Genomic DNA, 11,526 nt, shown 5'->3' on the forward strand with positions numbered 1-11,526 from the left:
AGCTAAGGAACACCCTGAGTGGGTGGAAGCCATGGAGAAAGAGTTAAAGGCCTTGGAGGACAATGAAACTTAGGTTCTCACCACTTTACCTCCTGGTAAAAAAGCTATAGGCTGCAAGTGGGTTTATAAAACTAAATTTAAGCCCAATGGTGAGGTTGAAAGGTGCAAAGGAAGAGTTGTTGCAAGGGGTGACAGACAGATTTCAGGAAAGGATTATAAGCACACTTTCAGTCTTGTTGCAAAGTTAACTACTGTTAGGGTTGTTATGGCAATTGCAGCTGTAAAAAAGTGGGATATTCAACAGCTTGACATAAACAATGCTTTTTTGCATGGTTTTCTTGATGAAGAGGTCTACATGAATCCTCCTCCTGGTTATAAAAAGGCTCAACCTGGGCAGGTTTGCAAGCTTAATAGATCTATATATGGTTTGAAGCAGGCCTCTAGATGTTGGAACAAAGAGTTAACCAAATTTCTTGTTAACTGGGGTTTTGTTCAATTCAAACAAGACTACTCTATGTTTGTTCTGAAACAGAATGGTTCTTTTTTAATTGTTGTTGCCTATGTTGATGATTTGTTGCTCACTGGCAATGACAATTCCTTGATTAATGATCTGAAAGTTGCTTTACATACTGCTTTCACTATCAAGGACTTGGGTTCTTTGAAGTATGTCTTGGGAATTGAGGTTTCTAGGTCTGGTTCTGGTATTTTTCTCAATCAGAGAAAGTATATTTTGGATTTGTTAAGGGATCAGAACATGGAAAACTGTAATGCTGCTCCTTTTCCTATGTCAAAGGGTCTGAGGTTGAACATGGATGATGGTGATCTGTTGGGTGATCCTGAAGTTTATAGAAGACTGATTGGGAAGTTTTTGTATCTTAATATGAGCAGGCCTGATATTTCATATGTGGTTCAGCAATTAAGCCAGTTTTTGGGTGCTCCTAGGAAACCTCATTTTGATGCAACCTTACATGTTCTGAGGTATCTCAAAGGAAGTCTGAATTTTGGTTTATTTTATCCAACCAATTCAGATTTTGTTCTGACAGGTTATAGTGATGCTGACGGGGGTACTTGTTCAGATTCAGGAAGATCACTCACTGGTAACTGTGTATTTCTTGGAAATTCTTTAATTTCCTGGAAAACTAAGAAACATAAAGTTGTTTCTAAGAGCTCAACAGAGGCAGAATATAGAAGCATGAGTCATACTGCTGATGAATTGATTTGGTTGGAAAGATTGCTTGTTGAATTGGATATCACTATTCCTACTCCTCTTACTTTGTATTGTGACAATGTTTCAGCTATTCATATTGCTAAAAATCCATGTTTCCATGAGAAAACTAAGCACATGAGAGGTAAAAGTCAGAAGATTGATGTGCATTATATTAGGGAGCAGGTACAATCTGGTTTTATTCAGCTAAAGCATGTTAGATCTGCTCTTCAGTTGGCAGATATTATGACAAAGCCTTTAGGCTCAGATCAGCACAGGTTCTTGAGTTCGAAGATTGGGTTGGTGAACAATACTCCTGTTCAAGAATGGCCTGGTGTTTCACAACTGGCTCATTCTTGAGGGGGGGGTGTTAGAATAGCTTGCTGTAAATATCTTGTAGATATTTTAGTTAGTTACAATTCTGTTATTGGCATAACATGATGTTGTATAGTCACACATTTTGTATGTGTGATATATTTGCTATTTATAGTTTCGTGAGCTGGAATATTGTTGTAAGATCGTAATTCCTCATTAATGAATTCTACCTAACTTTCTCTCTCTAATTTCCTCTCAAATTCTCTCTCTCTCTTCTAGCTTAATTCCAGATTTTCTGGGTTTCATCTACAAATACTTGCAATTTGTTCAAAACTCCACCTTTCTTAATTACCGCGCTAAAGGGTGTGTTGCATTTAAAAGAAAACAAAGAAAGTATATATATTACAATAGTAAAAAAAAGAAAAATTAGGAAACCCTCATCACGAAGGACCTTATATATATGAGGTGTGTAGTCATGTAGGACCTAATATATAATGGTATGCAATAAACTTCCGTTGTTTATTTTTGCTGTTTTTGCATGTGTTCAGCAATAATATAAAAGAAGTTAGTTATGAATAATAAGTTGGTGATAATTTATGATGTGATATAATTTAATAAAGGACCTTATAAATGCACTACTAAGTTTATCAACTTTTTATTAGCTAGATATTAGACAATGTAGACAGTAAAGAACATGTATATGTCTAACTATGGTTGTGCTTTTTCTATAACACTTATCTAAAAGGTGATTTCGTCGTAGCATATACTTGTATGTGCAAAGTTGGACAAGCGACCACATCCTCCAACATTAGCATATCGTCGGCATTGGATGTGCGCTCATAATAAAATCAGATGGAGTGATTAATTGAACTAGACTAATATAATGAAGAAAAAAAATGTATATTATACTTCTATATAACATTGATGCGTAATTCCACACATGGAGACACATCATGATAAGTCTTTCTTAAAAAATTGTCATCAAATTAGGGTTCCTAATTTTTTTTGTAGAATTAGATGATTAATTAAACACCAAATTAAGAATTTTAATAACACTAGCATAGGCTAGGATAGACTAGACTAGATCAAACCCAACTTTGATAATTTTACACCAAAACACTTTAATTATCTCGGGTGAATAGAGCATAACTTTTATTAGTAGGCTGATGAAGCATGACATATAACGTGTCACTAAGAGCACGCAAAAAGTTTTAACTATCTTTTTTATATTGAGAGTAATATTAAGTTAATATCTATTAAAAAAAACCAATGAGAGATTATTATATACATCCGGGTGTATCGTATACCTACGGGTATTTTGTACTCATTTTGATGATTGTTTTTCATTTAATCATTAAATGAAGAGCAAAGACTAACCTTGGGTTAGTTGAGTTTACCAGGGTGTATACAACGAATTCTAAAAACGAATTATTAGTGAAATTAGTTCAATTATTATTTTTAAAAACATGTATCTTCAATCATCAATAACTTTTTAATTAGGTGAAATATAATTTATTTTCATTGATCATACATAACTTCTATAAAAACACATAATGTATTTCACTAAAAAAAATTAAATCAAACATCAGAATGATGTCTCCCAAAAAGATAAGTCTATCAAGATAGCGTAAGTAGTATGCAGTGACCCATGCCGATCGCTAGAAAAACTATTTATCAATCTCATGCATTGTTGACCTAAATTATTCTTGATTTTACTCTCATAACACCAATGCAATCCGATTCACTCTTAATTTGACTAGATCTGATCATTAACTCCATGCAATCAATTCAATCTACCACCTACGCTATCTTAAATGGTTTGTTTATTAATTTGTGACTTGCAACTAAAGCGAGACATTGCAGATAAATAATTGAATTGAGATGGAGGGAATAAGATATGACTACGGCTATGTTCAATTCACATGATCTCATATGAATGGTTCTGGTTTGATCTTATATAATTTTTAAATTTAAACAAATTTCAACCTAATTTGTACACTAAGATAAAAGAACACCAACAATAAGGCTATACATAATCATTATTAAATAAAGTTCCCTAAATGAAATAAAGTTGGAAATTCATGATAAAATCATGCGCAAATCGTTGTTTGTAATTAGGGGTGTTCAAAACGCGATTTGGACTAAAAAAATGGATCGGACCAAACCAAATTAACCGGTCCGGTCTCCGAGTTGAGAAATTTAATTTTTCTACTCTTCAGCTCGGTCTAGTAAAAAAAATCTTGGACCGGACCAATTATTTGCTTAGATTTGCTTAAATTGTGCATAAAAGCTTAAATAATGATTAATATTATCCTTAATAAACTTAGAAGACTTTAAGTATATGAGCTATTTTTTACTAAACATAAAATCAATATGATGCGGACCGGTCTAGGTTTTAGACCGTTTTTTTTTCGGTCCCAACTTAATCGGTCCGGTTTTCGGTTCTTAAAATTCAAATTTTCGGTCTTTGGTTCAATTCGGTCTTGGACCAATGAATAGCCCTAGTTATAATTATTGTTTATACATCTTTAATCATTATTTCTTTTGTAGCTTCTTATACAAAGCCCTACCACCCAAGGTATAGGGCTATGTTTATCATATTCCAAAAAAATATTATTAATAATTTCCATTTAACTTTATCTATCATATAAGCCAAGGCATTGAGTTGTTCACTTGTAGTGTCCCCTTGTTAAGACTAAAATACCGCTCTTTCTTTTGTGATTAAAAAATAAATTATTCAATTGAACAGGAAAAAAGAAAAAGAAAAAAGGAAATTAAGGATCAATCAATCATAAAAGAATTTTATTAAAATAGCAATCAACTACTTGAATTACATCCAAAAAATTTACATTATTTTATTTCTTTTTTTATTTAATCAATCATTTTTTTTTTGTCAATTAAATGAATCAACCAATTTATCAGTTCAAAAATAAGAGAGTAGGATTATATGTTAGTAAACCTTTTTTTTTAACAATAATTGATATTAGATAGTTAAAATCTATACCTTTTGAAATTATTTCATTTATTGCTTGAATATAGTGCTAGTTTAATTATATAATTTATGTTTAAAAAAATAATATTACACCGTCTGTTTTTTTTTTTAAAAAAAAAAAGTATTACACTTACAAAATGTGACTTTTTTTTTGTAGTGTTACACTTAATTATATTTTTGGGGAATATAATAACTAAATAAATGGCATTAGCCTCCTTTGCATCAAAAATATTTTTGGGAAACTACTACATTTTCATATTATACTTCGTATATCTCTTCTCTCATGGTCCCACTCAAATCCACCATAACTTTTTTTTAAAAAAAAAATTTCTTTCATTCTCAAATGCTTTACTTTTCAATAAAATAAAAATTATTCACACAAATTCCTTTATTTAGATCGCCTTCTTCGTTAGGAAAAATATAGTCACGTGGATTCTTGTAAATTTTTTCTAGATACATATACTTTTAAACGTCGTTTGGTGGACGTAGGAAATAAATTCTTGTGAGAAATTTCTAATTTAAAGAGGGAAAGTTAATTTCTGTACGAAATTCCTAAAATTACAATAGTGTGTTTGGTGTCATGAAAATTTGTAAATCATAGAAATTTCAAATGACCAAGGGTGAGGTTGTTGAACTTCTCATATTTTGCAAAAAATTGTAATACTCGTGATTATATATGACTTCCTCTATATTTACCTTTTTAATATTAATGTCAACTAGACAGCATGGTCAAAAAAATATTTATTGAAAATTTGAGTGTCTATGAAAATTAAGGGCAATCAATTCAAACAATACCTTAAAATAATTTTACTTTTGATAATTATTATATAATTATAATTAAATATACTAACAGTACGTTTAAAATATGCATCAACAATCGTGAAAATTCCAACATTCTAATTAAAAAATACCTTAGGAAAGGTGTGAATTTGCTACTTTTGTAGTAAGAGAAAAACCACTATATCGTCCAATGTATTTTTTATTTATTTATTTATTTATTTTTATCTAGGTACAATAAGAAAATTCTTGTCAAAAAAAGGTACAATAAGAAATTATCTATCCTGTAGCTATCTTAATCCTAAATGAATATGGAGTACAGTAGCATAATTAATGTGGTCGACAAAAGAAGATTTCCAACCCTACGATGATAGAAAACAGTTGTGGCTAAATCATAGAATTAAAAAGGCTCGCAAACTACTCGAGCTCGGCTTGAAAGCTTTACAAGCCGAGACACATCAATATATGGCTCGAATTTTTTTTTTAGAATTTTTTTGTAACATTGTAACTATTGGTAGAATATTTTTTAATAAGTCTAAAAAATATAAATAAACTTAGTTACAATATATAATATCTTAAAAATAGACACTATATTGTTATAATTTTCGAACCTGAGCTAAGTCGAGTTTTACTGTAACTTTAACTTGATAATTTATGCTCGAAAAAGCTCAAACTTGGCTCAAATTCGAGCAATAGTGTAACTAGCCAAGAATGGGCTACCCAGCTCGGTGTTGGCTCGGCTCATTAACACCCTAGGCCTTATAAAGATACACTTTTGATGCGCTTATAAAAGGGGCATCTAGCACAACTACTTGATCACCACATCCATTTTTGTTTGCACTACTCTACTCTCTCAAAAATGGGCATCAAAGGGAAATTGGAAGTTGAAGTTGATATTAAATGTCATGGTGATATTTTTCATGAAATTTTTAGCAAAAGGCCTCACCATGTCGCCGATATGTCTCCCTCAAATATCCATGCGTGTGAGGTTCACGACGGTGAATTTGGCAAGCCTGGCTCTATCATTAACTGGAACTATACTCTCGGTAATTTTCAAAATCCATTATTATCTTATGGTTAGGCATAATCTATACGTCTTCCCCCAATTATTATTATTATAATTGTTAGTGGACTAACTCAACCAAAAGCTTAAACTTATGGTTGAGGCCCAGAAATATGTTTTATTAGGCTCGACAAATATTTTAAAAAATCACGTTCACATAAATCAATCTTAATTATAATTTATTGTTCCGTGGATTGCTAAATACCGCCAACGTTTTTAATCAAACCGCCAACAAAAAGTGTTGAAGGGACAAAATTACCCTTAATCATCCCCACTTTGCTTTCTTTCTCCTAAGTCCATCAAGCCAAAACTCAACCGTCAACCACGCACTACAAAGGCTACCACCATTGCCGCCACCACCCACGCCACCTTGAGCACGACCACCACCATCCACGCAACTAGGAACACGACTACCTACCCACCATCACTGCCCACAAGTCCACAACTACCAAGACTAGAGCTACCATATTTTTGTTTGTGTTGTCGAAATTAAACCACCAGCAACCTTCATTAATCATTTTGTTTGTGTTGTCAAAATTAAACCACCAGCAACCTTCATTAATCATCTAAAAAACGACCCACCAGCTTCCTTCGTTTGTAGGAGGGTGGTGGATTTTTTATATTGCCGGCGACCATCACAATCGGCACGCAAAATCGGTGACCCGGGACGATAATTGGTTTCAAAGGACGGTTGACCACGGCAACCGGCGTCCAAAACCGGTTACCGTCCCTGGTGATCGGTTTTTCACGCTGGTTGACTACGGTAACCGGCGTCCAAAACCGGTTACCATGGTGTTTAATCGGTTTTGCTTGCCGGAGATTATTAAAAAAATAGATCGGGGACGAACTAATTTGACGACCACAGTGATACCAGTTCATTACTCCGTTCGTCGCCATCGCTACCCTATCAACTACGATGTACGGCTGCCGCTTCCCTTCACCTCCGACGTAAAGCCATTGTTGTGGTTGATGGCGGTTGAATTGGGTTATGAGAGAGAAAAAAATAAAAGAGAAAGAAGAACATGAGTGGGGAATATAGTAAGGGCATAAGTGTCCATTCACCTTAAATGTTGGCGATTTTGATAAAAAATATTGGCGGTAGTTAACACCCCTTTAAATTATTGCAGATGGAAAAAAATGTGTAGCAAAGGAGTTAGTGGAAGTAGTCGACGAAGAGAACAAGCTAGTGAGATTCAAAATCATCGAAGGAGATCTTCTAAAGGAGTTTAAGTCCTTCACTCTTACAGTCCAAGTGATTCCAATGGGTGACATAACCGGAGTGAAATGGACTGCCGAGTTTGAGACAATTGATGATAAAGGACACTATCCTACCAAGTTAATCGATTTTTGCATTGCAGTGTCTAGAGATATCGAGGCTCATCACCTTAAAGATGACAAGTGATCGACTAGCTCGATCAGCTCCTACGTTGGAAGTATTGATCGATGGCCTAGGGAGGAAATAACAACGTATATATAATATATAGCCGTGTGTTGTATGTTATCGTTGTTGTATACAATAAAATATTTACATGGTTGTGTGAAATGTACCGGTACAATATGATGTGCTACATACAAAGCTGGCATCTATCTAGCTAAGATCCTTTGTTGTTTTATCTTTTGTTGGGATTACTTTGGTTGTTGTTGTTGTGGTTGTTGTTTCCATTTATGTTACAATATCGTGTGCTACGTTACAATGTTGTTGTTGTTGTTTCTATTTATGTTACAATATGGAGTGCTACAATTTATGAATACGGTATGATTTGTGAGTTTAATATAAATGTTTCGTGGAATGGGACAAAGATAGAATCGAAGAACAACAATTATTATTAATACATTGAAATGCAGAGTTAAATAACGATATATGCAACACTTTTTTTTTTTAAATCATAAGCTCAATCACACATTAATTAAAAAATGTTCCTGGTTTCTTCATAAAAAAAATGTTCATGGAGTACAACATAAGCTAATAATAGTATTATAGGGGTTACAGACTTTGGTCAGTAGAGGTGGATGAGATTGAATTCCTATATTCCACTTGAAAGTGGGGGTGGATGAGATTGAGTATGTACCTTTGTGTCATATTAACTTTGATATCATATTAAAGGCAACTCAACTAAAACTTTAACGTGATGGTTGAGCCCAAGTTAGAATTGGTTTGTATATTCGATCATTCTATATGTATACTTGAGTATCTTAATGATTGATGCGTATTTGTAAGCTTAAGGAGCCAAGATATTACAACTAACCTATACATTGATTGGTTGTATCTCTAAAAATATACTAGGAATAATTATTAAAAATGAATTTACTGGAAATTGTACTCTAATCAGCCTTAATTCAAGGAAAAAAAAAAACTCAAGCAACAAAACAAATGATCAAACAATATTTTTGATAGCTTAATTTGATTCTGAATCAAGACTAGTAATATTTTTTTTTTTTAGTGATTCTGGTATTGGTTGTACAATATAATTTGGAGTACTGGCACAATATAATGCTCGATATCCTCAATATCCATACATGTCTATTCTCTGGGCTACTCTTTACCACACAATATGCTTTCTGGTGCTTTGCTTGGATTAGTGTTGGTGATCCTGTTTCTTACCCAAGTTGGCTTTTACAATTCTCAAAGGCCTCAACTAATGTAATAAAAAAGGACTAGGCGCACTAAGGTGATAGGGCTCTTGTTCTTGTAGTGCCTTAATTAAATGAGGTACACCTAATAAATATCAGAGAAAACTGTAAAACAGAAGACTGTGTGTCTCTTTGAAAGCACCTCACCTAGGTAAAGAATAGCAAAGGGCCTGTTTGTATATCAAGCGTCTAGTGTGAATGTGTGATTCATATATTAGTTTGTGTGCTTCCACAATTCTTTTGACCCAAATGGATGTATGACTTTTTAACAGTCTTTGACTGTATGAATGCCTTCAAAGTTCAAGTCATATAGGAATGACACATTTCTGTCTGTTAAAACTGTTCAACTTCTAGAACTCTCTTTGTCCTTAGTGACCCATATCAATGTATGCACACTGGGGATCTGCTCTTTGATAATTGAGAGCGATATAGTAGAGAGAAACTAGTGGGTGGTTGTGGGGCCCAATGTTGGAGAAATAGTAGAAAGGGAAAGATTACTGAAAAAGAGTGCATTGATTGATTTGGTATATATTGTTTGACAAATTTGGGGTACTTAGAAATAGGAATATGTATAGATTAATCTGGGATCATGTCAAAGGTGTTCATAAAGGGAGGCTAATTGGCTAGTTTTGTTAGCCAATTAATTTTATCTATCCTCACATGTTTCAAGGTTTTTTTTTTTTTTTTGGTGTATGATGGGTACTTAATTACGTGGATAACATATTAATGTCATGGAGGTTTTCACTGACTACTATTCCTTGCTCTGTTTCTGTACTAGACCTTACAAAATGATCTGTATTCTTCTTGCTGGTTAGCTTCTTTGTCTGAGGCCTACACCTTTGTTTTGATTATTGAAGCATAAAATTTTGAACTCTAGATTGAAAGATTAGATTGATCTGTTGTATTTGCTTTGTGTTGAGGGTGAATGCCTCACCTCAGGCTTGATACTTTTAACATTTTTTGTAGGACGGAATGATAGAAATGGAGGCCTTGATAGGCATCCCAGTGGGGCTCCAAGGCCATATTAAGAATGGGGCGGTGGACGTGGACGAGGTTGTGGGCTTGGGCTTGGGCTTGGGCTTGGGCTTGGTGGCCGAGGCTCATACTATGGCAACAAGGATAGTAGTAGTAGAGATGGCAGTGATTTCAGCTATGGAAAATGGAGCGGTGGACGTGAGCATGGTGGCCGAGGCTCATATATGGTTCCAAGTGGGGTTCTGCCAATAAAGAAGGGAACAATGTTAGTTAGGGAAACTTTCTCGGTGCTAAAGTCCATAATGCTCCTGTTGGCTGGGGTTTAAATGGTGGTGCTGGTAATAGCTGTGGAGGTGGAAATAGTGGCTGGGGCGGAATTGTTGGTTATGTTGGCAACGCCTCTAAATGGGGTTCAGATAACAAAGACAAAGGGCATGGTTCCAAGTGGGGTTCTGACAATAAAGAAGGGAACAATAGTAGTTGGGGAAGCTTTCCTGGTGCTAAAGTACATAATACTCCAGGTGAGGAAGCATTCCCTGGTGGCTGGGGTAGTGGTGGTGCTGGTAATAGTGGTGGAGGTGGAAGTAGTGGTTGGGGCGGAGCTGGTGGTTATGCGAGCAACGCCTTTGGATGGGTTTCACATAACAAAGACAGCGGGCATGGTTCCAAGTGGGGTTCTGACAATAAAGAAGGGAGCAATGGTTGTTGGGGAAGCTTTCTTGGTGCTAAAGTACATATTGCTCCAGGTGAGGAAGCATTCCCTGTTGGCTGGGGTTTAAGTGGTGGTGGTGGTAGTAGCGGTGGAGGTGGAAGTAGTGGCTGGGGCACATCTGGTGAGCGATGTTGGCAACGCCTCTGGATGGGGTTCAGGTTCTAAATTCTAAGAGCAACTCTAAGGGGCGGTCTGATGGTGGAGCAGGCGGGTGGTATGTAATTAGTGGTTGTCTTAGTGGTGTGTTAACATTTTGATGAAAAATGTACTCACTAGGACTCCTTTTCTGTGGTTTGGTAAAACTATGATCCTTTTTAGGTAAATGTAAACATTTAGTGCTAGTAAATTTATGTAGTCTTATATAATACAATCTGAATCTCCTCTCATGCTCTGATCCTTCTAATCACTGAGGATTTGTGATGCATTTTGTATATAATTAGGTGGTGAGGGACCCATGAGAGTTTTTTTTTTTTTGACAGCTCAAGAATAGAGAAGCTACTCCCTGGACTTGTTACACGAGACAGAAATACAATGGAAAAAAGGAATTAGATCGTTTATCTTGCTTTTTGCCATCCTATCCCCTTGAATACTTGAGTGGTCGCTTTGCATCCATTTGACAGCTTGCTTGTCTGCGCTCTCAATCTTCAAATGCCACAGCTTCATTCTTCTAGCTTCCTGCAGTCCGTCCAGCACATTGTGCAAAAATTCACACTCTCGGCTCTGTTGCTGTATATTCGCTATTCCTCTCTTTAGCGTGGTATCTGCATTCTTCAGGATCCAAAACCATTTACCTTCCTTACCTCTGGTCCTGCTGTGTTGAATGCTAAGATTTGTAGTGCTACAATTGCTGTATCCTG

At 35.1% G+C, this 11,526-nt stretch overlaps 3 protein-coding genes across 3 annotated transcripts; all 3 read left to right on the plus strand.

Moving 5' to 3' along the window:
* The first annotated feature begins 265 nt into the window (after positions 1-265).
* LOC110691328 (uncharacterized mitochondrial protein AtMg00810-like) lies at positions 266-1,564 on the plus strand. Its single transcript, XM_021868248.1, has one exon. The coding sequence runs from the start codon at positions 266-268 to the stop codon at positions 1,562-1,564; it is 1,299 nt and encodes a 432-aa protein (XP_021723940.1).
* A 4,521-nt stretch (positions 1,565-6,085) lies between these two features.
* LOC110691374 (MLP-like protein 31) lies at positions 6,086-8,102 on the plus strand. Its single transcript, XM_021868292.1, has 2 exons — positions 6,086-6,334; positions 7,479-8,102. The coding sequence occupies exons 1-2, from the start codon at positions 6,148-6,150 to the stop codon at positions 7,751-7,753; spliced, it is 462 nt and encodes a 153-aa protein (XP_021723984.1). The 5' UTR covers positions 6,086-6,147; the 3' UTR covers positions 7,754-8,102.
* A 1,861-nt stretch (positions 8,103-9,963) lies between these two features.
* Positions 9,964-10,834, plus strand: LOC110691329 (putative glycine-rich cell wall structural protein 1). The gene is made up of 2 exons (XM_021868249.1): positions 9,964-10,184; positions 10,303-10,834. The coding sequence occupies exons 1-2, from the start codon at positions 9,964-9,966 to the stop codon at positions 10,832-10,834; spliced, it is 753 nt and encodes a 250-aa protein (XP_021723941.1).
* The last annotated feature ends 692 nt before the right edge of the window (positions 10,835-11,526 follow it).

The sequence above is a fragment of the Chenopodium quinoa genome, unplaced genomic scaffold (assembly GCF_001683475.1).
Source record: "Chenopodium quinoa cultivar QQ74 unplaced genomic scaffold, ASM168347v1, whole genome shotgun sequence".
Taxonomy (NCBI): domain Eukaryota; kingdom Viridiplantae; phylum Streptophyta; class Magnoliopsida; order Caryophyllales; family Amaranthaceae; genus Chenopodium; species Chenopodium quinoa.

Coding starts and splice junctions, on each gene's coding strand:
- LOC110691328 (XM_021868248.1), top strand. CDS start 266: ATGGCAATTGCAGCTGTAAAAAAGTGGGATATTCAACAGCTTGACATA.
- LOC110691374 (XM_021868292.1), top strand. CDS start 6,148: ATGGGCATCAAAGGGAAATTGGAAGTTGAAGTTGATATTAAATGTCAT. Junction 6,335..7,478: donor TAACTGGAACTATACTCTCG/GTAATTTTCAAA, acceptor AAATTATTGCAG/ATGGAAAAAAATGTGTAGCA.
- LOC110691329 (XM_021868249.1), top strand. CDS start 9,964: ATGGAGGCCTTGATAGGCATCCCAGTGGGGCTCCAAGGCCATATTAAG. Junction 10,185..10,302: donor GTGGCCGAGGCTCATATATG/GTTCCAAGTGGG, acceptor TGCTGGTAATAG/CTGTGGAGGTGGAAATAGTG.